This window comes from Dicentrarchus labrax, unplaced genomic scaffold, assembly GCF_905237075.1.
Source record: "Dicentrarchus labrax unplaced genomic scaffold, dlabrax2021, whole genome shotgun sequence".
NCBI classification, from domain to species: Eukaryota; Metazoa; Chordata; class Actinopteri; family Moronidae; genus Dicentrarchus; species Dicentrarchus labrax.
The window spans coordinates 3,642,653-3,668,588 of NW_026136704.1; the positions used below are offsets into that span (position 1 = coordinate 3,642,653).

Genomic DNA, 25,936 nt, shown 5'->3' on the forward strand with positions numbered 1-25,936 from the left:
AATGGTCTGTAAGTGATTTCCCCTCCCCATTTCTCCTTCTTTCCCTTTACATAAAGAAGTAGATAATATCCCAGATGCTGTTTATCTAGGATAGACAGCATCTGAGAACACAGCCCTGAAATATTTTAATCAACCCCTTTCTCAAGCACCTTGCTGCAGCAGTCTCCGTCAGTTGATTGCAAGACCTGGCTGTCTGCGGCAGACCTTACCCTGTGGGCCTGCATGCTGGAGTAATTACATCCAGCCCCTCTATACCCACCCTCCTCCCCATAAACTCTTACCTCTCTCTCTCTCTCTGCATGGTGGAGAATTTACTAAGGAATATTTCTCTTTGGCCTGTGAGGCATCCCAATCATCTTGTTACATACACTCTAATCAGCCTGGTGTTAACACCTCACTCTATCTGATATTAACAAAGCACACTAATTATGGGTCCTAATCAGCCAGTGCAGGAGTGAGCTCTCCAAAGACTGCTGAAGCTTTGCAAGTACAAAACATTCTTACTCACAGAAGAGGTGAGATCTGTGGTCCTGAGTTCTGTGTCTTGGGAAAAACATTTTAATATTTGTTAAGTTTAAGTGGCAGTGACATTCCAAAGTTGCAGTCTGACAACCAATGTCACACCAGTACTTTTCTACAAATTTTGTCGTTTCCTGTGCACATTTTTCAGCATCGCAACTCACTTTCTTGTTTTTAGTTGTGGAGATGAGAGACACCATGTAGACATGGACAACGCGAACATCTCATTTACCCCGTCCAAACGGTGTTTTATTATTTTCACTGGAACAAGTTGCAGCTGTTTTTACAATTATCACATTCTCCTGCAATTTCAGTCCAAAAAACATGCTGTAGCTCCCTCCATTACAATACACGAGGCACAAGGTCATAGTTAAAGACTTGGTCAAAAAGGTATGTATGATTGTTAAAAAATAAATAAAAAACACATTACAGAGAATTGTATAAAAAGTTCCTAAAAATAGTAGTAAAAACTCATCTCTGATCAATATTCACAGGAAATAATCTGCTCAAAGTTTATCCAACTCGCTTGTTTTACACAAACATCCTGCAGTTACTGTGTTCACTATTTAGAGCGTATTAGTTGTTTGTGTACTGCTATTGTTATGCATTGAATATAATATACAATATCCATGAAATATGTAATTTACTCAGAGGTCGGCAGTTTAATCAATGATAGAAAAGAGAGTCCCTTAAGGAAAAAGGTTCGGAACCACTGGAATACTCAGTCCCTCCAGGAATTGCATAATGCATAATCTTCCCCAGTTATTCTTTACCACTGCATGTTACCTATGCTCTCCCTGAAATCCACATGTCAAGCAGTGGCAGCCTAAGGCAGCTGATGCAGGTCTTCACCATGGGCAAACAGGGTTTCGGGTTGAAGGAATGATCATGCAGGAAACTGACTGAGGGGAGAAGCCAACTGGAGGCTTGATGCTTGGACGTGTGGCTTTAATGGTAAATGGTAAATGGACCTGTAATTGTATAGCGCCTTTCTAGTCTTTCGACCACTCAAAGCGCTTTTACACTAAGTGCCACATTCACCCTTTCACCAACCTTTCCCAGAGGGTATCCCTATCAATCTTTAATTTGAATGCCATTTGAGACACAGAGGGTTGACTTTAGTAATTCACCCAGAATCCCTGATAACCCCCAAATTCCATCAGGCACGGCCATGATGCGTTCCGGCTCCACCACATGCCCTAGGCAATGATCGAAATTCCTCTAAAAGCGCTGCAGCGTATCCCAAAGCAAAGTGTCTCTCTGCTCCGGGTTAGAATACTCGCCTGGGCTTTTTTTGATCGAAGCTGCGACCCACTTGCATAAAGCAGTACAGAGCAGATCACATTTGCATTGGTGTCAAACACAGAAACGCCATAGAAGTCAGTCACAGGAGATTTAAAGTGGACTGTTTTGTATCCTTATGACAAAATACACAAGTAAACATCGGGCAGGAAACATGCTCTGAAAACGCCAACACTGGAATTTGAAAAGCACTGATCACAGAGCCAAACCATGTCGCAGATGCAATGTTATAAAGGTAGCCAAGCCCTAAAGCATACCCTGCTTTATTGTCTATTTTACTCTAAATGCGTCCATGTTGCTTGCATTGTCTACGGCAGCTGCCAGAACTCTTTCACTGAACTCATCCAGGGTGCTGTCAGTTTCCTGTCTGTGTTTCTTATATTGCTTTTGTTTTTCACTATGATCCTACTCTGCCTGATGTAATTCAGTGTCACTGTCAGGTAGTGGACCTGGGTTAAGCTTGTCTGTCCATCTGCTGTGCCTGCCTTTCACATACATTCTGTAGTTAATATATTAAGTTGTTCTTTTCAACTTGCCAGCAGAGATCAAGAAGTTGGTTAGACACGCTCCCTATGGGGTCTTATACTTGGGGTTCAGCGTATTTGTTATCTCCCTGCAGATTATGTGAGTGAAGTACTAAAATGATCAGAATAAAGTACCAACACGCAACTTGAAAATTCTGATGTCAATTAAGCCGCCATCTCATTCAAATTGAGTCGCTTACCGTTTACGCTTGCACTTCTGAGGAAGGAAATAAAGGCTTTCCAGGTTTCATCCAATTTGGTCTATTTCTCAATATGCAAGTTATCTTCTCGAATACCATTTCATTAACCCATTCTTTGATACTTGGCCCATTTGTTTTATTCCAGTAAAAAGCAATAGGCTGTTTGGCTTTCAAGATACACATATCTGCAAGTGTATATTCCCTCTTCTTTAGTTTTAATTTTAAAGGGTACAAATTCTAAATGTAAATCTTAGGATCAAGAGGGTGTGTACCAAAGTGGTGTAATTTTACTGGTGTTACATATATATGCATTACCAATCATATTGCAATAGTATTAGACGTGTATATACAGATTTCTGTGCATCTTCACAAACCATGTTTCAATCCTCCACTGTTATTTCCTCATTCAAATATTTCCTCAATGCTTCTAACTTTCCCTCTGAAGACACTTGGGAACTATAAATGAAGAAATCATAGAAAGAAGAAAAATAAGAGCTTTATTGTACTAAATCTAAATGAAACATTTTTATTATAGTGTACTTGTGCCTTTCTAGTTTTATGACCACTGAAAGCCCTGTCTATTTGTTAACCTAAATGAACTGAAGGAAACATGAGGCTCCATTAATGGCTGCTGTCACGAGAGAAGGACTGGAGTGGATCCGAATGAGCTGGGGAACAAGTGGAGTGACGACTGATTTGGGTTTTTGGTAAGGTCTGCATCCTATTCTTGTTGATTGACAGCCAAAAGTATTTCTCATTCAATTCAATTCAATTCAATTCAATTCATGTGAATGGCCTAGCTGGTGCAGCCAGACAGCTCAAACCTCCTAGAGCAGAGGTCTCAAACTCAAATTGTCTTGGGACTACCAATTAATACTACTACTACCAAATAATCATTTGATTCAGTGTTGCAATCATTACCAGTCAAGAGCATTAAATAATACTGAGGTTTCTTGTCATAAAGCACAGACACAGAGACACAGGCCACACAGCATACAGAATATATCTAAACAGGAGACTGTCCATCATCCATCAGACACCTCAGCTTTTATCAGTCCACCCATGACTCCCTGTCATACAAGACAACTGCCATTCATCATTGTCATGGCAACAGCCTTTGTAAAGAGACAGCCCAGCCTTCAGCAGCCTATCAGACCTTGCAGTGTGTTCTGGCTCCTTTTGTTCCTTTCCTAAACCACAGGCAGATCAGATTATCCCTGACAACCTCAGGTCAGACACCAACCGCAGACTAAAGCCAGATGGAGATGGTGGTGAGGGGAAGGGAGATGTGACATAACTCTTTTTTTATTCCACTTGTGTGCGATTGGCATTTTTCTCTATTTACTTTGGCCCTTTAGGAGATAAAAAGCCCTTGGAGAGCCCTGTGTGCTAGTTCTGTGGCAACAGTTGCATGACAAACATAGACAAAAGCTGTGACTTTACCTTCCATTATATGTCTGAGGATTTTATAGCGTAGCGTTGCAATGGTGCTTGAAGGACGACAGTGGGTCTGCTGAGTGTAGAGGCAAAAGAAACTAAAAGCTGCCATTACTCCGCCAAAATTACGATCATCTGTAGTTCTGAACACAATCATTTCTGCCCCTCTCATGATGGAATGAGACTCTGGACTGTATTTATCAGAGGGGTGGACCTGAGTCACAAATCTGATCACTTTAACACTTGAGAAAAAACAAAACTGACTTTAACACCAGCGACTGATCAACAATTCTGACTTGGCAGGCTCTTACCTAAAAAGAGAAAGGGACAGACACAGATCCATATGCAAAAAGATAGAATGCTTACTGATTTGTCAGAAATGCTAACCTAACCATCATTTATCTCATTACCTCATTTATCTGTAGCCTAATCTGTTAGAATGCATGTGGTAGGCTATTTGCTCCTATTGGATATTAGAGACCTGTAAACTCCCCTTTCCCCACAAATGTTACTGGACAAAGGAGCCTGTAAGCTATGAATATATCTGGTTGGTTATAAAAATATTACAAAGATTTGACATGATTTGTTGCATATCATTCTGGGAAAAACAATGAGTCAGTTATTGAATCAATAAGATGAAACAAGTGTGCTTTTGTCATATTATTAACTAGTATCTGAACTGTGTATCACACATTTCCTCTTATCTTTAACCCCTAACAAGACAGATTATAATATATGCCCATATACATGTACTCTCAATGTCATGCTCAGTATAACATTTTGACAAATTCAAACATCAATTAAAGCTGCAAGCAGTGATGAACGGGCCCTAACACTCCATGCAACTCGTGGTGTGCTTTAGCCGCGCCACGTGCCAGCGTAACACGTGCAGACCGCAACATGAAAATGTAACGTAAATCAGATCAAAATTGCCACGCAGCACTTAATTCCTGTTGCCAGTAATTGGCACTATGACTATACCTGAATATTGTCATGTAGACGTGTTCAGGGCGGTACTCTTATCAAACATTTGAAGTTTCGTTGAGATCGGATCATGTACACTGAAGTTATGTCAACTTCCTTTTTCATGGCAAATCATTGAAATTGGACCCCACACCACGGGCACACCATTCGATGGAATGTTTTCCACCCAAATTGTTAAGCTTCATAAGAGGTCATCGTCCTAAGGGACCGCTGTCAGAATTTCAGCTGTATCTAGTCAATCTTCTAGGAGATATACGTAAAACAAAGAAACTATTAAAGCTGCAAGCAGCATTGGGCGGGACCTTGCACTCCACACAACTCGGGGCATGCTGCGTCCGCATCACGTGCCGTCGTAACACGTGCATATTGTCATGTAGACATGTTCAGGGCGGGACTCTTATCAGACATGTGAAGTTTCATTGAGATTGGACCATGTACGCTGAAGTTATGAGGACGTGTCCAGGGTGAGACTGTTACAGAATATATGAAGTTTATTGGAGATTGGACATTGCACACTGAAGTTATGAGTACTATTTTATGGCGAATCGGCTGAATTTGACAAGTCGTCACTGGCATGCAGTTTGACGTCACAAATAGCGCAACTTTTCATCAATTACAGTTTGTTTTGATCGTACTGCCCAATTTTGAAATTGATCCGATATATTCCATAGGAGGAGTTAGTTCAAATAAAACATGACAAATTGCAGAAAATGACAAAAAATTTAAAAAGGCTGACTTCGACCCTTCAATGTACATGCACAAATAGCACAAATTTTAATCAGCAATGTTTTTTCACTGTACCGTCCAAATTTAAAGTAGATGCCATAAGTCCCCTATGAGGAGTACGTTCAAATACAATGCGAAAAGTTCGCCGAAAGTGAAAATGAAAATGGCCGACTTCCCGTGGGCTTGGGGGTATGGGTACAAGAGGCTTTTCTGTAGGTCTTGCCAGGTTACACGTGCCTACCTAGTTTCATACATAATGGTGAAACATGGCGCCGGGGCTGCTTTTTTGAAATACTGTAGGGGACGGTACAAACACGACAAACACGATTTTTGGTATGGGAGCTTCAGGCAACAGTCTACATGTGCCCTGTGAATTCAGGCGATGGCCTGAAATTGTGCACGATGCCTAATGCAGACATGGGGAACTATGGACCCAAGGTTGGGGTCAATTGGACATACCAATGTTGAGATATAGTCCACTTCCTTTTTTTTCCGGGAGTACTTTATTTATAGATTTTCAATTTACAAAACAAAAAACGACCAAGATACAATGTATTACAAACCCATCCCATCCCATCTACCAAGGCTCAAACAACAAAGCAAATAAACAAAAAGAAAACAAAAAAAAAACAAATAGAGGTAGGTACACAAAATATAGTTACACACAGTTCCTGTACATCACTTTACACTGCTCAGAATGGGAATATCATGCAACATTATACCACATATATCCTTATACATCAATAGATCCAGTTGACAGTACATCGATATGCAAAGGAGAATTACATCATGTGAGGGATACATTATCAACAAATTCTATAAAGGGGGCCCAGGTTTTAGTATATCTGTCACGTAGATTATTCCGATTATATCTCAACTTCTCTAATGGGATCACAGAGAGTACCTCTTTGACCCAGTGTCTAAACAAGGGAGGTTTCACAGACTTCCAGTGTAAAAGAATTTGTTTCCGGGCTAGAAGTGTAATAAATGCTACAACGTTTGCCTGGGGAACAGTAAATTGTTCTTGTGATGGGAATACCCCGAAAATAGCAACTGTTGGATCGGGATTCACTGTTCTGTCACAAATGGAGGAGACCGCTTCAAAGACCCTAACCCAGAAGTTATTAAGTGAATTACAAGACCAGAACATGTAACCTAATTTAGTTGGACTGTGGCCACACCTTGGACACACAGGATTGGTGACAGGATATATTTTGGCCAGTTTCTGGCTAATAGTGCAAACGATGCAAAATTTTAAATTGAATAAGGCCATGTCTTATACATAAAGAGGTGGTGTGTATACGTTTTAAACTACATCTCCATGTCTCGTCACACAATGTAATACCCAGGTCCTCTTCCCATGCCAGTCTGGTATTATCCCACTGAGGGGGGCTAATGCCCAGTGCTGTTTTGTAGATTTTAGACACCCTTCTTTTCATCGTAGGGTCCAGGTCCAGTATGATATCAGTTGCCTTTTTAGGTGGTAAGGAGGGAAATGGGAAGTGTTTCTTAGCAAAACTACATTCCTGTAAGTATCTGAAATGTGATTGTTGGGAAGGTTGTGATCTTTTTGTAGTTTATTAAATGAAGCAAATGGGCCTTCGACAAAGAGGTCACCAAAAAATATTAAACCATTTTTATGCCATACTTGGAAGGCAGTGTCAATCTGGGATGGAGGAAACAAATGATTGTTTGCTAGCGGGAGCAAAGAAACTGCCTGACTGAAATGAAAATGTTTCCTGAATTGGAATTGGAGTGTTTTTGACAACTGGGCTCAAACCTTGAAGACTTACGCTGACAGGTAAGGAGCCACTCAGGATAGATATGGATGAGAGTGGAGAATTGAAATTAAGTTCCATAGAGGCCCATGTTGGTCCTTCTTTGTTTTCGTAGGTAGAAATCCAGTAATTCAGTTTGGAGATGTTAGCTGACCAGTAATAAAACAAAAAAGTCCTCCTGCTTCCTTAGGCATCTCCAGGTAAGCACTTTTAATTTGTTGGGTGGAGTTGTTCCAAATGAAGGAGGTAATATTACTATTCAACTCATTGAACCAAGACTTGGTTAATATGATAGGGATCATCTGAAATAGATATAAGAATAGAGGCAAGATTATCATCTTTACCGTGTTTACTCGGCCTGCCAGTGTAACAGGGAGTGCAGACCATCTTTGGAAATCTTGATTGGTGCGCTCTAGCAACAGTTTAAAATTGCAGTCATATAGGTCTTTGTATTGTCGTGTAACCCTTATGCCCATATAAGTGAAGGACTGGGGCTTCAATTTAAAGGGAAGATTGCTATAATTAATGGAAATTGCCAGTTGATTAATAGGAAAAATTAACTTTTTGAGAGGTTTAGTCTATAGCCAGATCATTTTCCAAATTGTTGTAATATGTCTATGAGCTTAGGGATTCTGTTGGATCGGATATATAGAGTAGAAGGTTGTCCGCATACAGCAAAACTTTATGTATTACCTGGTTCCTAACAATACCTGGAATATCCTGCTGCATTCTCAGCGCCACGGCAAGAGGTTCAATGGCTATGTCAAATAGAAATGGCGAGAGGCAGCACCCCTGTCGAGTTCCTCTTTGCAGCATGAACAGGTTCGACCCGATCAGGTTAGTGCGTACTGAAGCTGTTGGCGAGGTATACAAAATTTTAATCCATGAAGTGAAAGAAGTACCAAACCCAAACCTATCCAATGCCATGAACAGATAGTTCCACTCAACGCGGTCGAAGGCCTTCTCCGCATCAAGGGAGAGCAGAACCTCTGGCTGACGGGGCTGAGTGAGTAGAGTAGAGAATATTGAACAGACGTCGCATTTTATAAAATGACTTCCACCCTGGTATAAAGACTGTTTGATCGGGATCAATGATATTAGGTATCACCGCTTCTAAGCGACGTGCCAGCACCTTAGTGAGGATTTTGTAATCACAGCATAAGACGTTGCATGTTATAAAATGACTGCCTCCCTGGTATAAAGCCTGTTTGATCGGGATCAATGATATTAAGTATCACCACTTCTAAGCAACGTGCCAGCACCTTAGTGAGGATTTTGTAATCACAGCATAAGAGGCTAATAGGGTGGTAGGATCCACATTCCAAGGGATCTTTGTCTTTTTTCAATAGGACTGATATTGTTGCCTGAGTCATGGTTGTAGGTAGTTTCCCTGCCGAGATAGTTTCCTTGAACAGAGAGTTCAGAATAGGTACCAATTTGTGTGAGAATAACTTATAGAACTCTATAGGAAACCCATCATGTCCGGGTGCTCTGTCACTCTGCATAGAACTTATTGCCTGTGATATTTCTACATTTATTATAGGGGCATCAAGGGAGGCTTGGTCTTCTGTACAAATTTTTGATAATTCCAGGCCATCTAGAAAAGTTCGGATTTCGGCTGCGTTCATGGAGGTTTGTGATGTGTAGAAGTTCTTCATAGTATGCCTTAAATTGGTCATTTATGATCTGGGGATGTGTGGAGGTAGAGTCTAGTGAAACACGGATTTCAGGAATTGCACTACGTGCTGCTGCCTGTCTAAGCTGATGACACAGTAATTTTCCTGCCTTTTTGCCGTGTTCATAATATGATTGCTTTGTTTTAGGTAGCAACCGTTCTGTCTGTTTTATGGAAAGGTTACATATTCTGTTTGCAACAATAGCCGTTCTTTATAAAGAGATCACTATGGCGTCATACTGGCAGTTAGTTACCAAAGAGATGGTTCTGTGATCAATCAAATAAAAATCAATTCTCGAGTATGAAAGATGAACTGGCGAGAAAAATGAAAACTGGTAGTGGGATTGGAGTCTCCAGGGATCAAATCATTTGTATGATTGCATAATCGACAAAATTAGTGCACTCGTTTTGGACACAGATTTACTATGTCTGTGGCTTGATTTGTTTAGCGTTGGCTGTAGCGTACAGTTTAAATCTCCCCCTAATATTAGCAAATGTGAGTTAAAATCAGGGAGTTTTCCTATGAGGCAAGAGAAGAACTGAGGGTTATCCCAGTGCGACTAAATTACCATATAACTTCCCTGTCACTATGACGAACCGGCCATTATTATCTGGTATTACAATGCCTGGCATGAATGGAACACCTTTCCTTATTAGTATTGCTGCCCCCCTAGACCTATCTCCATAGTTGGAGTGGAATATCTGATCAATCCAGCCTTTCCTTAGTTTGGTGTGCTCACTAGCCCGAAGGTGGGTCTCTTGAAGAAACATAATATCTGAACCCAGTGATTTTAGGTGTGTGAAAACCCTGCTACGTTTAATAGGATGTTGTATCCCTTTAATATTCCAACTCATGAATCTGATTGAACCTAAGGCTGTGGTATTAGCCATTGTCTTGAAGTGTTGTTAACAGATATCGTTCCCTAGGCAGTTGGGTAATCATAAGTGAGACACAGGACGCTACCATGACAGAAAAAATAGAGCAGAGTGTACAAACAAGTTTGATTTGTTTCCCAAAGCACAAAACACACAAAAACAAAAAGACCTTGGTTCCCATTGCTGACCTGTTCTGAACTCCCAGGTCGCACTAACCTTACCTACCATAAAGCTAAACCCTAACACAGATACAGTTGGGTAATACCTAACTATACACCAGGACCCACAGAACATGGCTCATGAAACAATTATGGCACATAGGCAGCATTTGAAAAAGGAGAAATGAATAACTAAATAAAAACCGACTCAATAAATAAAGTAAACGATTCAAAGTAGAAGCATATGCATATACATGTACAGATTCATTGTTATGTGTATAGTTATATTGCATCGAAGAGTGAAATTAGGACGTGGTACTGTCAGTAGTGAGGGTTATACACAACTTGGATGAGAGCAGAAAGAAACCCTTGAGCACACATGATTCCCAACCTCCTCACACACATATACACCCACACGTGCATACGCACACAGCCAACAACAGAGGACTGATAGAAACTAAAGATTGTAGTAATAATAATGTTGAAATGAACCGTGACAGCCACTACAACAACAAAGCTAAAAACAAGAGAGCTCAGGAAACTTGTCTAACGATGGATAGGTGTAAACATCATCTCAGAGAAGATCTATGAGCTGATTGAGGATATTACTCACTCAGATATGTAGTATAACAACACTCCATAAGGGGAGCTCAGCAGTTACCTATTAGACATAGACTCACATGCAGGAAAGTTCTTGTTTATGTAAGTCTGGGCTTCCTCTGGCGTCGTGAAGAACCGCTCCTGGTTATTATGTGTGATGCAAAGATGGGCCGGGTAGAGGATCCCAAAGCTGACCCCCTCCAGTCCCCGAAGTTGTTGTCTCACCCCGTTGTATCCTGCTTGGGCTCTGGCCACACGCGCCGTGTAGTCTGGGTAGACTGAAAAGGTCATACCGTCCAGTTTGACCTGTTGTTTTTCCCTGGCTAGGTGAAGGATGTTGGCACAGTCCTGGAAGTAGTGCATACAGGCTACAATTACGCGTGGTCGGTCGCCTTGCCTGGGCGCCGGCAGCAGCGAGTGATGAGATCTATCCAACACCGCTGCCTCCGTTAGGCTGAACGCCCTCTGAAGTAGGGTTGATATGGCGTCTGTGGAGCTGTCACGGCTCTCTGGTACTCCCACGATCTTGATATTATTCCTCCTTGAACGCGACTCTAAGTCCTCACATTTGTCTTGTAGTGAATCCGACTGAGCCTTGAGACACGCCACTTCACGTTGCAGTGTAACGATATGATCCGTACACGAAGACAGATACTTCTCCATCTCGCCAGTGGTACTTTTCAGCGTGGCTAGCTCTGTAGCAACAGAGTTTTGATAAGATTGCAGTTCAGACCGTACAACATTAATGTCGCTTCTAATCCCCGACTTGATTTTATGTCCATTATCTTCACGAAGCGACGTAAGCAACTCTTGCCTGAAAGCTTGAGTGGTTAGCGCCATCTCAGCTGGGTTTGGTTTATCAAATTGGTCCGGGGATGACCCGGGACCACTGGGCCTCATGGACAATAAAGTTGCATTGCGGGTTTTAGTAGACTTGCCAGCCCTTATTTTTTCGTAGGCTGGAGTGCAGGAGTATGATAAAACGTAAAAAGTGAAATAAAGAAGTATGTTTTGTCAAAAGGTGCCTTCTTTACAAACTTTAAAATAAAATTTCTGCGGAGCCTGGTCCGCTGCGTCTACTCCATAGCTTGCTCGCTAGCGTCCCCCTCTCCACTTCCTTTTTTGACGAAAAATCTACAGGAAGTGCTAATTTTACAACGGGTTAGGGTTATTTTTTGAAATATCAAAATACTTTAAATTACTTTTTTTGCCAGGACAGTCTCCAGATGCTGCGTGAAAAGTTTCTTGCAAATCGGACAAAAGCGCATTGATGGAACACGAAAACATTGTTTATAGACTTTTCGCACTCTAGCAAAAGTCTAGAAAAAATTCTAGGCGGAAGTGGGCGTGGCCTATACCGGGAGATGCAGCTCCATTAACCAAACGCGTGGATATAAGGTTTTTGAATGTGCGACAAACGATGTGGGAGTTATTGGCCTAATGGACTTTGCTTAAAAGTAGCGCCATCTAGTGGCCTTCCCTAATGGCCCACCCGAAAGTGAAAATATCCAGGCCCAACAACTTTGCCAAATAAAATAGACTTTTCGTATGTTCAGTGGGTCAAAAATGCAGTGAAAGGGGCTAATAAGAATAATAATAATAAACATAGCAAGAACAATAGGGACCTTCCAGTTGATACTGGCTCAGTCCCTAATAATTTTCTTTCACCACTAGGTGGCACTCTCACTATTAGTGAATATTATCACATAGATGAGTTCAGGGCGGGACTCTTATCAGACAAGTGAAGTTTGGAGCTGAATGGACAATGTACACTCAGTACAGTACATCAAAATTTGAGCCACGCCACAGACACGCCCACTCACCACATTCATCACATATCATCAACAATGTGTTTTGCATTTCATAAGTAAATTTCAGGTGGATCTGATCTTCCTGCTAGGAGTAGAACATGAAAGTATAAAACGTTATACTTCCTGTTGCCACTAGGTGGCACTCTCACTATTACTGAATATTATCCCATAGACGTATTCAGGGCGGGTCTCTTATCAAACGTGAAGTTTCGTTGCAGTCGGATCATGTATGCAGAAGTGATGACAACTTTCTGTTTGCATAGCGAAGGATCGAAATTGGATGCCACGGGACATTTGCTGGCGCCCATGCACGGGGACAGTATACTTGCATACTTGGGGTTCTCGTACAATTGAATTTTGTGCAAATGTATATGAGACTTCGAGCATGCTACGGTCGCCAAATATACAGTCGAACAGGCAGCAAATAGTAATTCCTAGAGATACAATAGGGCCTCCCAGCGGTCGCGGCTCGGTCCTAATTCTATATCCTATATACAGTTTGTAATTTTGAATAAATGTAAAATCTCAGGCAAAAATAAATCCAGAGAAGAAATCATATAGAAGTAGAATAAAAAGTAATTAAAGTAAGTAAAATAATTAAATATATAAATACCAACAATAAAACATATTGCAAAATCAATTGCATATTTTTTTCTCATTAAGATGATACAAGATGAAAAGAATAAAATACCCATCACTAATATATGATAAAAACAATATAAATGTAATAGATTAAACATGATGCAAATTAAATGTGTGCTAGAATAAATAAAAGGCTTTTTTAAAACAAGATGTTTTAAGTAGTAATTTCAAAGATGTCACTGATTTAGCAAGTGTTAGACCCTGGGGAAGGGAGTTCCAGAGGAGAGTCTGCAAAAGCATGGTCACCTTTGGTCTTACGCTGATCAAGAATCAGGCCGAGAGAGAAAGGACGTGTTCTTTGAGATGCTTCTTAATTGATGAAACATTTGTGATTTTGTTTTTCAAAACTGAGGTCACTGTCAAAAATTATTCCCAGTTGGAAAAATTATACCAAAGATCATTTAATTTCTTTTGTTCTGTTGTTAAAATAGCATTACATTTGGTGAAGAGAGCATTATGACTTAATTAGGACTCGGAACTTGACTTGGGACTATACTATGACATGGTCTCACCTCTGATATTTATGTCCCACTGCTGCTCTTGAGAGGTCAAAGGAGGACAAAATATCCTAAAAAGAGAATGCCTGTATCATCGCAGAATCTGCTGTTTTTTGAAGAATGGATCAGAAGTGGAAAAGGGGGATGGCATAGGAAATGAAAGGAAGGACAGCAAGGGAGAAGACGGATAGATCCAGATGAGGTAACATTATTTATTTAAAGCTATAATTTATAAGGGCTGCTTTATCATTGTCCCCCTCCTGTGATGCCTTCAATATTTAATGTGACAAATTAAATATGGGACAAAAATGGGAAAATATAATGTATTTGCCATTGTGGGCGCCAGAGTCAATGACACAACTGATGAAATGAGATCCTCTGAGAGGTTTGTACTGGTGTTCCTAAAGGTAGTTTTGTTTTTAGGCATACCTGTGAGAACTGTGTGGCCGTGTACCTGCCAGCTTTCACTATACCTGCATTAAATGTAGGCCAGAGGCCGCAGGTGCACTCTTACTTGTGCTCATGTCATCAAAATAAATGACGGATAATTACTTTTGTGACAGTGTGGCAATTGAATTATCGCCAGGAAAACAACATAACAGATTTGTTATGCTCTGGCGAGCAATAACACACCAATCATAATCAGTGGCTGGGAAGACACACAGAAATCTGCATGGGACGCAATTCAATTCCTGGTCCCAACTTTCTGTTCGCTAACCAGGTTAAAGTTAGACAACAACATTAAACAGTAACACAAGGATGTTGTTTGTGTTAGCTGAATGAGGATGATTGCTTGCCTAAGAATAAGAGACGCAGCAGGAATGGTTGCTCTTCACAGAAGGTTTATGTAGCATATTCATCACGGGCCGAGAGTGAAATAGTTCTTCATTTATAATAAAATAATATCTAAATGGCCTCATTCAAGAGCAGTTTGATATAAGGATTAAGTCTGCCTTTGACATGTCCCAGCACATTCTGCATTATTCACTGTCTAGAGCAGCCCCTGGAATTTTCCATTGTTTCCTTTTTGCCTATAAGGTTAATAAATTTAACCAATATAGTTGAAATGATATACAAATTTATTTTAAGAATATTGGTTGTTCAAAGCTCATGGAACCTTGCTAGGCAGCTGGACTCGTGACATCATGCAAGAATCCATCTTGCAAGGCCTAAAGCTATGTACTTGTGTTCAGACCACAGTGGTTCAGACCAGTCAGCGTCCCATGAGGAACTACTGGCAGATATGGCATGAGCTACAGGCGTGGTTTAAAGAACCAGTGTGCAGGGTTTAGTGGCATCTAGTGGTGACATTCCAGATTGCAACTAACATTGCATCCATTTAGAAGAAACTACAGTGGCTGTGAAACTCGTGAAAGCCCTATCTAGAATTGGTGTTTTCGGTTTTTTTTTGTCTGTTCTGGGCTGCTGTAGAAACATGGCTCCATAGGAGCAACCTCATCAGTTTGAGCCATGGGTGCTTATATATGGGTGGATTCAAAGGCAGCAGAAAGAAACTGCTAGTTTGAAACCTTTGCTGTGCTTACTGGGCAATTACCCTGACAGTCAGGCGAACATGCAAAGTCTGAGGAGAAAGGATGCAATTACCAATTTTGTGGGGTGTAGCAGAAAAGTAATATAACTATGAGCAGGGAGTAAAGTAATATTACTTTGACTTCTGAAAAAGTAATGAGTAATAAATAATTATTACAAAAAAACTGCTTTTCAGTGAATGACAAAAACAGGCAAGTTGCTCCTCTGTGACCCATGAGTCCACATTGCTGTGAACTGATTATTAAGTGACTGTTAACTGCCAACAGTTGTTGTTTGGCACGAATATCAGATGACCATTTATGTTTGTGTGTCATGGCTTACATTTGTTCCAGTCACTGACAGTATATATAATGGACAGAGCCAAAGCAGAGTCAAAACTGCACAGCCAATGAGAGCAGCTCAACGTGCAGTATGTCGCGTCTGCTGCTACGCTGGCTCCGTTTTACTGTCATGGTGGCTACCAAAATGCAGAACTCGAGGCTTCAAAACGGTACTTCACAAACCAATGGGTGACGTCACGATAGGTTCTCACTTGGTTCCTATGGAAGCGAATCGTGAGCAAAATTTAAATTTAAATGCATTTGCAGAAATGCCTTTTCATTTTAAGAATGTGGCTGCATTATTTGACTCATAAATAAAATTAATAATCAATCATCCTATTTGCATTTTAATTTTCTTCTTCAAGACTGCTCATTCTTTTACTTAATTAAAATGAAAAAGAAAAAGACATTTGAGATTTAATTTTCAAAATATGCCCCAGCAAATAGATACCGAAATTCAATTTGAAATGTAAAATTTGAAAATTAAAATGCATTTGCAGAAATGCTTTTTCATTTTAAGAATGTGGCGTAAATAAAATTAATAATCACTCATCCTATTCGCATTTGCATTTTCTTCTTGACTGCACATTTTATGCCATCATCAAAAAGAAAACAAAGAGGAGATTGCTATTTCGTTTTTGTGGTCTGCCCTGCAAAATAGTGCCCATAATTCAAAAAGGATTTGGCAATCTGAGCGGCGCAGGAGAGTGACGTCAGTAGCCGCTCTTCTTCAGCTCCAGTAGAGGGCGGTGTGCACATTTCATATATCGACGCATGGAGTTCAAAAATCTGGAGTTAAACAAAAAAGTGCTAAAGTGTTAGATTTTGGGAGTTTATTCTCTACATTTAACTACAGCTTGTGTTCAGGGTAACTCTTTGGCGGAGTGATATTTGGGTGTTCATTCACTGGGTGTTGAGGAGCCTGATTCAACACCTGAGTTCACAGCTTTGTCCCGCGCTCCGCTCAGCAGTCTTCACTTGGACTTCACCGTGACTCTTGAGCCAGGTAAAAGTGCAATTTTTCTTCTCAAACTAACGTTATATTAGGCTGTGCATGACTTTAAGACGATGATAGGACGTATAATAACATACATTTGTATGTTTTGTCATAGACTGTGATGGCCGAACTTGCAAGCAGCTAGCTGCTGAAGTTTGCCCCAAACTTGTTGGGACTCGTTAGGCAGGTAAAAGTGCCATTTTACTCCTCAGACTACCGTTATATTAGGCTTCTATCAGTATAATAACGGCACATTTCTATGTTTTGTCATAAACCTTTGCGAGGCCAAACTCGCTAGCTAGCTAGCTGTCAACTCGCTAGCTAACGTTAGCTGTTGAAGTTAATGTTTGAACTTGTCGGACCGAGCTTAATATAAATCGATGGCTCCACTCATTTTACTTGTTTGTACTTAGCGCTTGGAATTAACATCATACTCTCATTACTGATATTTCTTTGTGTATTTTAAGTTAACATTAGCCTACACTGTTTCTTCTTCTGTTGATGTATACTGAACACGTTAAGTTGTTTTTTCCTTAGTTGACTCGACACGGCTAGGAGGACCATAACAGACTCGAGAAAGGGACCAGCCAGATATATACAGTTCTGCTTAAGACAACAGCCGGACAGCTTGCACCGCGACTCCGTCTCGTGTTGGAGAGGCTGTTGTAACGTAAATGGCAGAGTCTTTCTGGATGTCAGTGAATGTGTTAGATACTTGTCAGCGACTTTTTTACAAGCTTAGAGGCTGTCTCTCACAGCTTCCAGTTGTGGTTCAGGAGGCAGACACCCTCACCACATTCAAGAGTAGGCTTAAGACATTCCTCTTTGATAAAGCTTATAGTTAGGGCTGGATCAGGTGAGTCCTGAACCATCCCTTAGTTATGCTGCTATAGGCCTAGACTATCGGGGATTTCCCATGGTGCACTGAGCTCCTCTCTTCCTCTCTTTTTCTGCACTCATTCATGTCCCATTAATGCATGTTACTAACTTCACTTCTTCCCCGGAGTTCTTGTGCTTTCTCGTCTCGCAGGTTCTTATCGATCCTGGTGGAGCCTCCTGCCATGGTCCTGCTTGATTGCCATTGCCAATACTGTTGTTGCTGTGCACCTGTCTATCTGTCTGTCTCTCTCTCTCTGTCTCTGTCTGTCTTTCTCTCTCTCTCTCTCTCTCTCTCTCTCTCTCACCCCAACTGGTCGAGACAGATGACCACCCACCTAGAGCCGAAGGATCTGTCCTAGGTTTCTGCCTTTTAACAGTCTTGTCCCCGTCGCCAAGGTCTTGCTCATGGTGGTACTGTTGGGTCACTGTAAATAATGTTATAAAGAGTTCGGTCTAGACCTGCTCTATTTGAAAAGTGTCCTGAGATAACTTCTGTTATAAATTGGCGCTATACAAATAAAATTGAATTGAATTGAAACATTTAATTGAATCTCTCAATCATTTTCGTTGTAAAGACATGACTGGGACCACTGAATATTATGCTAAGCATGCTATAGATTGAATAACAGCTACTACAAAGACTCTTTTGTTAGAGTGACAGTCCACATGTTGCTTTTATTACTGGTTAAATTATTATTTTTCCCTCAAGTGGTCAAGATGTTGTTGAAGGTACAACAAGGATGGACAAAGAAGTATGTGAAACTGGAAGAGATCAGCTTCTCAGATCTTATCAATGCAGGTAGGTGGTGTACCTATGTCTTGTCTGATGTCATTAAAGGGGAAATAATAATTTAATAATGTGTTGAATGTTGTGCTTCAGTGCAGCAGAACTTTATCATACCAGAAGATAAAGTGCTAAAAGTCACAGATGAGCAGGGCATAGAGGTGGATGAGGATGTCTTTCCAGAACTTGCAACAGAAGCAATGTGTTTTGTTATCTCCACTGATGATGGTAAGGGGATTGAAAATTATGAGATGAGAGCTGAAACCACTTCCTCCAGCACCTGTTAGCATCAGTGTCCAGGAATTAACTCAAGGACTGGAAAAATGGCTTTCAACCTGCAAAACTCCATGGAGGGCCTCATCAGTGTGTTCCATTCCTATTCTGGAAAAGAAGGTGACAAGTACAAGCTGAGCAAAGGTGAAATGAAGAACCTGTTGCAGGGAGAACTCGCCGACTTCATGGCACAAAGACCCCGACGTGATTGACAAGATTATGGGTGACCTGGATGAAAACAAGGATGGTGAAGTGGACTTCCAGGAGTTTATTGTTCTGGTTGCTGCACTGAGTGTCGCCTGCCATGAATTCTTCAAAGACTGCGATAAGAGCTGTGTGAAAGACGAGAAGGACCATGGTTCTAAGAAAGACTGAAAGTATATTTCACATTAAATCAATAAAAATGTTGGATGTAAAAAAAAAATTTTTTTGAACCATCCCTTAGTTATGCTGCTATAGGCTATCTTCCCCGCAGTTCTTGTGCTTTCTCGTCTCGCAGGTTCTTATTGATCCTGGTGGAGCCTCCTGCCATGGTCCTGCTAGATTGCCATTGCTAATACTGTTGTTGCTGTGCACCTGTCTGTCTGCCTCTCGCTCTCTCTCTCTCTCTCTCTCTCTCTCTCTCTCTCTCTCACCCCAACTGGTCGAGACAGACGACCACCCACCTAGAGCCGAAGGGTCTGTCCTAGGTTTCTGCCTTTTAACAGGCAGTTTTTCCTTGCCCTTGTCGCCAAGTGCTTGCTCATGGTGGTACTGTTGGGTCTCTGTAATTAATGTTTTAAAGAGTTCGGTCTAGACCTGCTCTATTTGAAAAGTGTCCTGAGATAACTTCTGTTATGAATTGGCGCTATACAAATAAAATTGAATTGAATTGAATTTAATTGAAAATGTCTGGGTTTGTTTGTTTTTTGCAGAAAAGCTTTTACAGCTTTGTGTTAATGTTGTCTGCCTACCACCTTGTGGTAACCTTGTCCTCCACAAGGAAAACATGTGAAGGCAAATATTGTTGAGTTAATTGTGTTATTTCCACTGCAGAGTGGGACATGGCTTCTCTTCTTGTCTTGCTGCATCTTCTCATCCCACAACCAGCTGGAAGGAAGAGGCCCAAGAAGATCAGTGTCATAGAGGCAACAGATCATCTGGTGAAATTTAAAAAGGTTTGTGAAGACAGTACGATCTAATTCCAAATATTGTGGGTCATGCAAAATTTTTTAAACTAAAGGCTTATATGTAGATGCGTGTCTTTGTGTTTCAGTCCTGCCAGAGCCTGGAGGATCACCTCATGACCACTGAAGGAAACCCTCAGCACTATCTTCTGGCCTCAGGGACTTCTAAAGTAAAGGTTTCCAGCTTCTACATAGTCTTGGATAGAAAGCTTCTTCCATGTCAGTCATGTACATCCTTGGGTGCATTTGATGAGTTGTTCAAGTCCCACTTTGTTTTCAGTGTGAAATAAGATGATGCTCTGTCCAGTCTGTACACATTTTTGCAAACTACTCTGTACAACATTGATATAGGTACAACAGAAGAAACACCAAGAGTCAAAGAGCTAAGAGCAAAGCTGTTGAACAAGAAGTAATTAGCTTATCCAGAAAAAATGCTCAGATGTTTCCTTTGTGCTTCATCCTTTGGTACAGCGTTACTTTTGTTGGGATGTACCCTGGGAAAAAATTGAGACTAAAATGTGGTCAAGTAGGATGTTGCTTGCAATTTTCAAGTTATTCTGGATTTAGAAGACACTTGATTAAGATACATACTTCTGGTGATAACACCTGTGTGCCTCCTGAGAGGGGGTCTAGCCATGACAGCCAACAGCACAATAATTCTCAGTGCTTAAATGATGGAACACCCTCTACTTCATCCCAAATTATTGAGGCAGGCCCTTCAGTGTCAACTCACAGCAAAGATATGTGCCTGATGTATGATTCACATTTGTATGTCAGAGGGTTGTATTATTTAATGTATTAACATAACAACTATATGGAATTCACCCTTGTTTTTATGTACATGTTTATGTACTTAAATTACAGGTTTAAAGTCTACCTCATGTTAATACATTCCTGCATGACAGAAAAGTTCTTTGTTATCCTGTCAGACATTTGTGCAATGCTTTTATACTATGCACTTTCTGCACTTTTCTTTATGCACTACAGAAAGATGTGGTACTGACATGATTTTTGAAATAACTGCCTGTTCCAGCTGTTTAGCTGCTGTTAAAGCAGTTTGTTTTAAATGTGAATATGTCTGGTTGGTTTGCTGTAAAATGTTTACAGTTTGTAATTCAAAATGTCACACATGGATTTGAAATAAAAATGTGTGGTAATCAAAGTTTTTTGTAGTCATTTTCACCTAAAATATTTTTTGTGTTTTTAAATATTAACTCAGAAAAGTGTTGAATACAAACCTATTTTTAAGTGTTGACTGTTAACACCATGAAAGAGTTCACATTAAAATGAACTCCAGGTGAGAATTGTATTTTACCCCACATGGGATTAGTTTTTTAACTCCCACAAGTGTTCAGTTTTAACTCAACTCCCGGAAAAGAGTTACTTGAACTTTTCCCTGGAGTACATTTGATGGTCTCACATGTACATTCCAATATAGCCGATTCTGTGGTCTGTCCCGGGAGCATGGTCTCTGACACGGACCACTTGGTCTCTGGCACGGACCAGTGGTTGCAACCACTAGGTAGGTGCGCTAAAGTCACACCAGTGGCACAGCGGTCATGACCAGCTTCTTACTGGCACAAAGGGCTCTAAAATGACTGGTCCTGACCACCTCCTATGTGATCTGTTCTGTTGTTTGGACCAGTTGAGTGATCTGTGGAGTGTTTGTTTGTTTGTTTGTTTGTAATTATTTTTAATACAACTTTTCCCATTTCTCACTGTGTTAGCAGAATAGCCTAAATGTGAGAAGCCATAATGGTTTGTCTATCCAATGTTATTGATCACTATTATTAATGGAAATCATAATAGCAATGATTAAATTAAAGCTGCAAGCAGCATTGGGTGGGACCTCGCACTCCACACAACTCGGGGCGGAAGTAAATCCGATAAATTCCCTAGAGGAGTTTGTTCAAATACAAGGCAAAAAATTAACCGAAAATGAATGAAAAATGGGTTCTGTGGGTGGGTACCCACAAGTCAACCCTTGACAGACATGCATGCTAATCCCATGCAGTATGAATATGTTATTTTCTCTGGGGTCCATAAACAGTATTGGAATTACATAATTTGGTATAACTGGAAAGCTGAGACTCTTGTGGATCCAATGAGCCCAATTGTATTCATGTGTGATGATGTTCGTCCATAGTAGCCATTTCATTGTAACATTTTTGTAAAATGAGCTATTGTGACCTCTAGGATAATCACAGCCTCATAAAAGCATAGACTAGATCCAGAGGATGGATGGCTATCCTAGCTATATTGACACCACTGATTTCTTGCCATACTTTGGTCTTGGTTGTACAAAACCTGTAGGCTAGGCTAAGGTTGACATTAAAAAGTTCACTGGCGTATTACATCATTCAAATTCACCACTGTGTATATCTAGAATGCTTTAACATCAGCTGACCTTGATACTAGTGCAGCAAGGTGCCACCTTCTGTAATTCACTAATTTCTACAAGAGAAAACTGCATTGGGAATCGTCTTACTCCACTGGCAGATTTTAAAAGTCAAAATAAGGCTGAATATAAGATCAAATTCCTCGTAAAGATGAGTGTGTGAATAGATCCAAATGGAAAGCACACTTGGATGCGTTGAACAGCTGTCAGGGCATGTAAAAGCTCAGAATCCTCAGACCTCTGACTGTGTCATCCCTCCTCTCTCTCCTGACTACAGCATCTGCATAATGCATCCTGTGGTATTTGCCACGACTGGCTGTGGTTGTGGATGAGGGGAGCGGATGCCTGCCAGTCATCCAGTGCACAGCGTGACATTTGTTCCTCTTCAGTTGTCATGGGGACTCACTGATGTATTCAGTCTGCTGTTATCGAGGGCTTGTTTGGAGGGGTGTGACACTGCAAATCCAACCCTCGAAACCTCTCTCCATGAGTGACCGTTCCGCTCCTGTGAATTTACCACTTTCACGCCGCTTATTGTCTAATTTATCCTGCACCTGGGCCACTGCGAGGACAAGGCTGCTTCAGGAGAAGAGATCCCGCAACACTATAACAGTACACACCCACACCCACACCCACACCCACACACACGCACACACACACACACAGCAGGTCATCAAAGCCACTGAAAGCTTATCTTTTACAGGCCTGTGAAACGGATAACACTGTTCGATACTATTAGATTTAAAAGCCTAACCAGGGACAGGGGCTGCAAATTAGCTTTATCTTATATTACATATGCTGCATTGCCTATCCTTATGTAACAATTCAATTAAATTAGATTTTATTTGTATAGCGCCAGTTCATAACAGAAGTTATCTCAGGACACTTTTCAAATAGAGCAGGTCTAGACCGAACTCTTTAGAACATTATTTACAGAGACCCAACAGTACCACCATGAGCAAGACCTTGGCGACAAGGGCAAGGAAAAACTGCCTGTTAAAAGGCAGAAACCTAGGACAGAGGTCGTCTGTCTCGACCAGTTGGGGTGAGAGAGAGACAGAGACAGAGAGAGAGACAAACAGACAGAGAGACAGACAGGTGCACAGCAACAACAGTAACAACAACTACACTAATAGTAGTGACTGATGATGATGAACATGACAACAGCAACGATGGGGGCCAATGAGCAGTGACAATAGTAATAATAGTAACTAATAATAATAACAATAATATCAGTGATATTAGCAATGGCAATCTAGCAGGACCATGGCAGGAGGCTCCACCAGGATCCATGAGAACCTGTGAGACGAGAAAGCACAAGAACTCCGGGGAAGAAGTGAAGTTAGTAACATGCATTAATGGAACATGAATGAGTGCAGAAAGAGAGAGGAAGAGAGGAGCTCAGTGCACCATGGGAAATCCCCGATAGTCTAGGCCTATAGCAGCATAACTAAGGGATGGTTCAGGACTCACCTGATCCAGCCCTAACTATAAGCTTTATCAAAGAGGAATGTCTTAAGCCTACTCTTAAATGTGGTGAGGGTGTCTGCCTCCCGAACCACAATTGGAAGCTGGTTCCACAAGAGAGGAGCTTGGTAACTGAAGGCTCTGGCTCCTGTTCTAATTTTAGAGACTATAGGAACCACAAGTAGCCCTGCATTCAGAGAGTGCAGTGTTCTAGAGGGGTAATAGCTCTTTAAGATATGAAGGGGCCTGACCATGAAGAGCTTTGTAGGTGAGGAGGAGGATTTTAAATTCTATTCTACATTTTTATTTTAACAGTGTTTATATGTATGGTACCTGTTAAATATTATTAAATGAAATGGCAGGATCATTTAATCCAAACTACATGTTGCAGATCAGAACAGATGAAATAATGAAATAAATTGCAATTAAAACTTTACTAGGCTGAAACCTTTTTTAAGTGTTTATTGGCTTTACCGAGTAGTTTGATGCATTCACGTTTCAGTTTAAAGAGTTAAAAAAAACATCCAAAAAATAAGAATAAAAGAGGGGGTTCCAGATGCATATTAATTCAATATAAAGGGATTCATTGATGCAGCGTATGCTTAAGTAATGACTGACCGAAGGCCTACAAGTTACATATGAGGAGATATAAAGTTCAAATGAAATGAAAAATGCCTTTAAGATTACATCCTCTGTAATATTGTACCCCTACTTAAACAATGTTGAACAATGTCATTCTTTTTAAATTTTTCTTCCTGTAAAACAAAATGTGTGTGAACTAACCACTGTTAAACAATTATATCATTATCACTGTACAAAAACAAAACTTAATTGCATACGTTGCAGCACATTTTCTCAAATTTATCAGCAGACCCATGAAGTATGAACCTGACTTTCTCCAGTTTTAAGTACTGTATGACCACAGACTACAGACCACAAAATAGGCTGGGGTCCTTCAACATCTGCAAAAAACTACTGCAGATGTTTTACCAGTCTGTGGTGGCCAGCGTGCTCTTTTATGCTGTGGTTTGCTGGGGAGGAAGCAGCAAGAGGAGAGACGCAGGTCGACTGGACAGACTGGTGAGGAGAGCTGGCTCAGTGGTGGACACAGAGCTGGACTCTCTGGTGACAGTGGCAGAGAGAAGGACCCTGGACAAACTGCTGTCCATACTGGACAATCACCACCACCCTCTGCACAACACCTTCACCAGGCAGAGGAGTGTGTTCAGTGGCAGACTGCTGTCACAGTCCAGCTCCACCAACAGACTCAAAAACTCTTTCGTCCCCCATCAGACTGTACAACAGCTCTCAGTAAAGGCAGGGAGGACAATAGATAATAGACAATGGACAATCTGTATTTTGCACATCCATTTGCACTGTTTACTGTTTACTGTTCAGGATCAGACTGACTTGAGAGTTTCAACATGGCTGCTGTGTGGTTTAAGGGTGTGCAACGTTGGCTTTGTTTGGACTATAAAGATACCGTTAATAAATTATTTCATAAATTATTTCCGAATTCCGCTAGCATTGTCAACGATAGCCACCGTAGCCACGTGCGCACCAGAGCCAATCAATGCAGAGCCCTAATGTGTAGTGATTGAGATCCTGACCCACCAAACATCCTGGAAAGTGACGAAGTTACGTTTTTCACTCTAAATTACCTAATTCTACATAATCACCAGCAGTAAACTGGACGCTGTCTGACTCCCTCACTCGCAAGACGGAGAATGTTTTCCGGTGGAAAGTAAACTGATGTCTCGGTCCGGAGGGCTGACGGCCCCAATTCTGCAAACTAAATAACTGTATACAAAGGATATACATAAAGAGACATTTTAAAGCATGGATTTAAACAAGCCTGAGATCTTCATGTAGGGAGCTTCACAGGTGCAGACATTGTAGTCCATGTCAGTTTCAGATTTCAGTTCCAGCAATCCAGGTGCAGATTCCAACTAAGATCAGAACATGTTCTAAGGTTTTTCATAGTACAGGACAGCCCAGTATAAAACGCTGTTTATATATTTTCACTTCAGTTTAATTCCATTTTATTGCAATTAAAACTAAGAGTTAAACACAGTTTCCCATTCCAAGAGTGTGAAAACTGAAAAAAGAAGAAGATAGAACCATTTTAACAGCCATGGTATGAGAGAGTGAGTGAGTGAGTGAGTGTTTGTGTGTGTGTGTGTGTGTGTGTGTGTTATCCACCTGCTGAGTGTCCTACATCAGTGAGGGCTCAGAGTACAGCTCTGCTGCCCCCTAGTGGACGGATGACATCCTCTCTGTAGGCTCTCATCACCCTGCAGCTATCAGTCAACAGTGACATTTCCCAGCCAATCAATATCTAATCATTTGTAGTCAACACAAGACGATTTTGT

At 40.9% G+C, this 25,936-nt stretch overlaps 2 protein-coding genes across 3 annotated transcripts in view; one reads left to right on the forward strand and one right to left on the reverse strand.

Moving 5' to 3' along the window:
• Window positions 1-25,936, reverse strand: part of LOC127362358 (gap junction delta-2 protein-like) — a 678,509-nt gene that overhangs the window by 593,281 nt on the left and 59,292 nt on the right. The window contains exon 2 of one of the 2 annotated variants that reach the window (XR_007884432.1): window positions 17,543-17,708. The gene's annotated coding sequence lies outside the window, so the exon portion shown is untranslated. Of the gene's footprint in view, window positions 17,709-25,936 lie in introns of those variants that run through there. The other variant, XR_007884433.1, reaches the window with a different exon arrangement.
• LOC127362383 (protein S100-A1-like) lies at window positions 18,528-18,957 on the forward strand. The gene is given in 2 exon segments (XM_051398057.1): window positions 18,528-18,720; window positions 18,722-18,957. Coding segments are annotated over 2 exon segments (324 nt in total). The 5' UTR covers window positions 18,528-18,583; the 3' UTR covers window positions 18,909-18,957.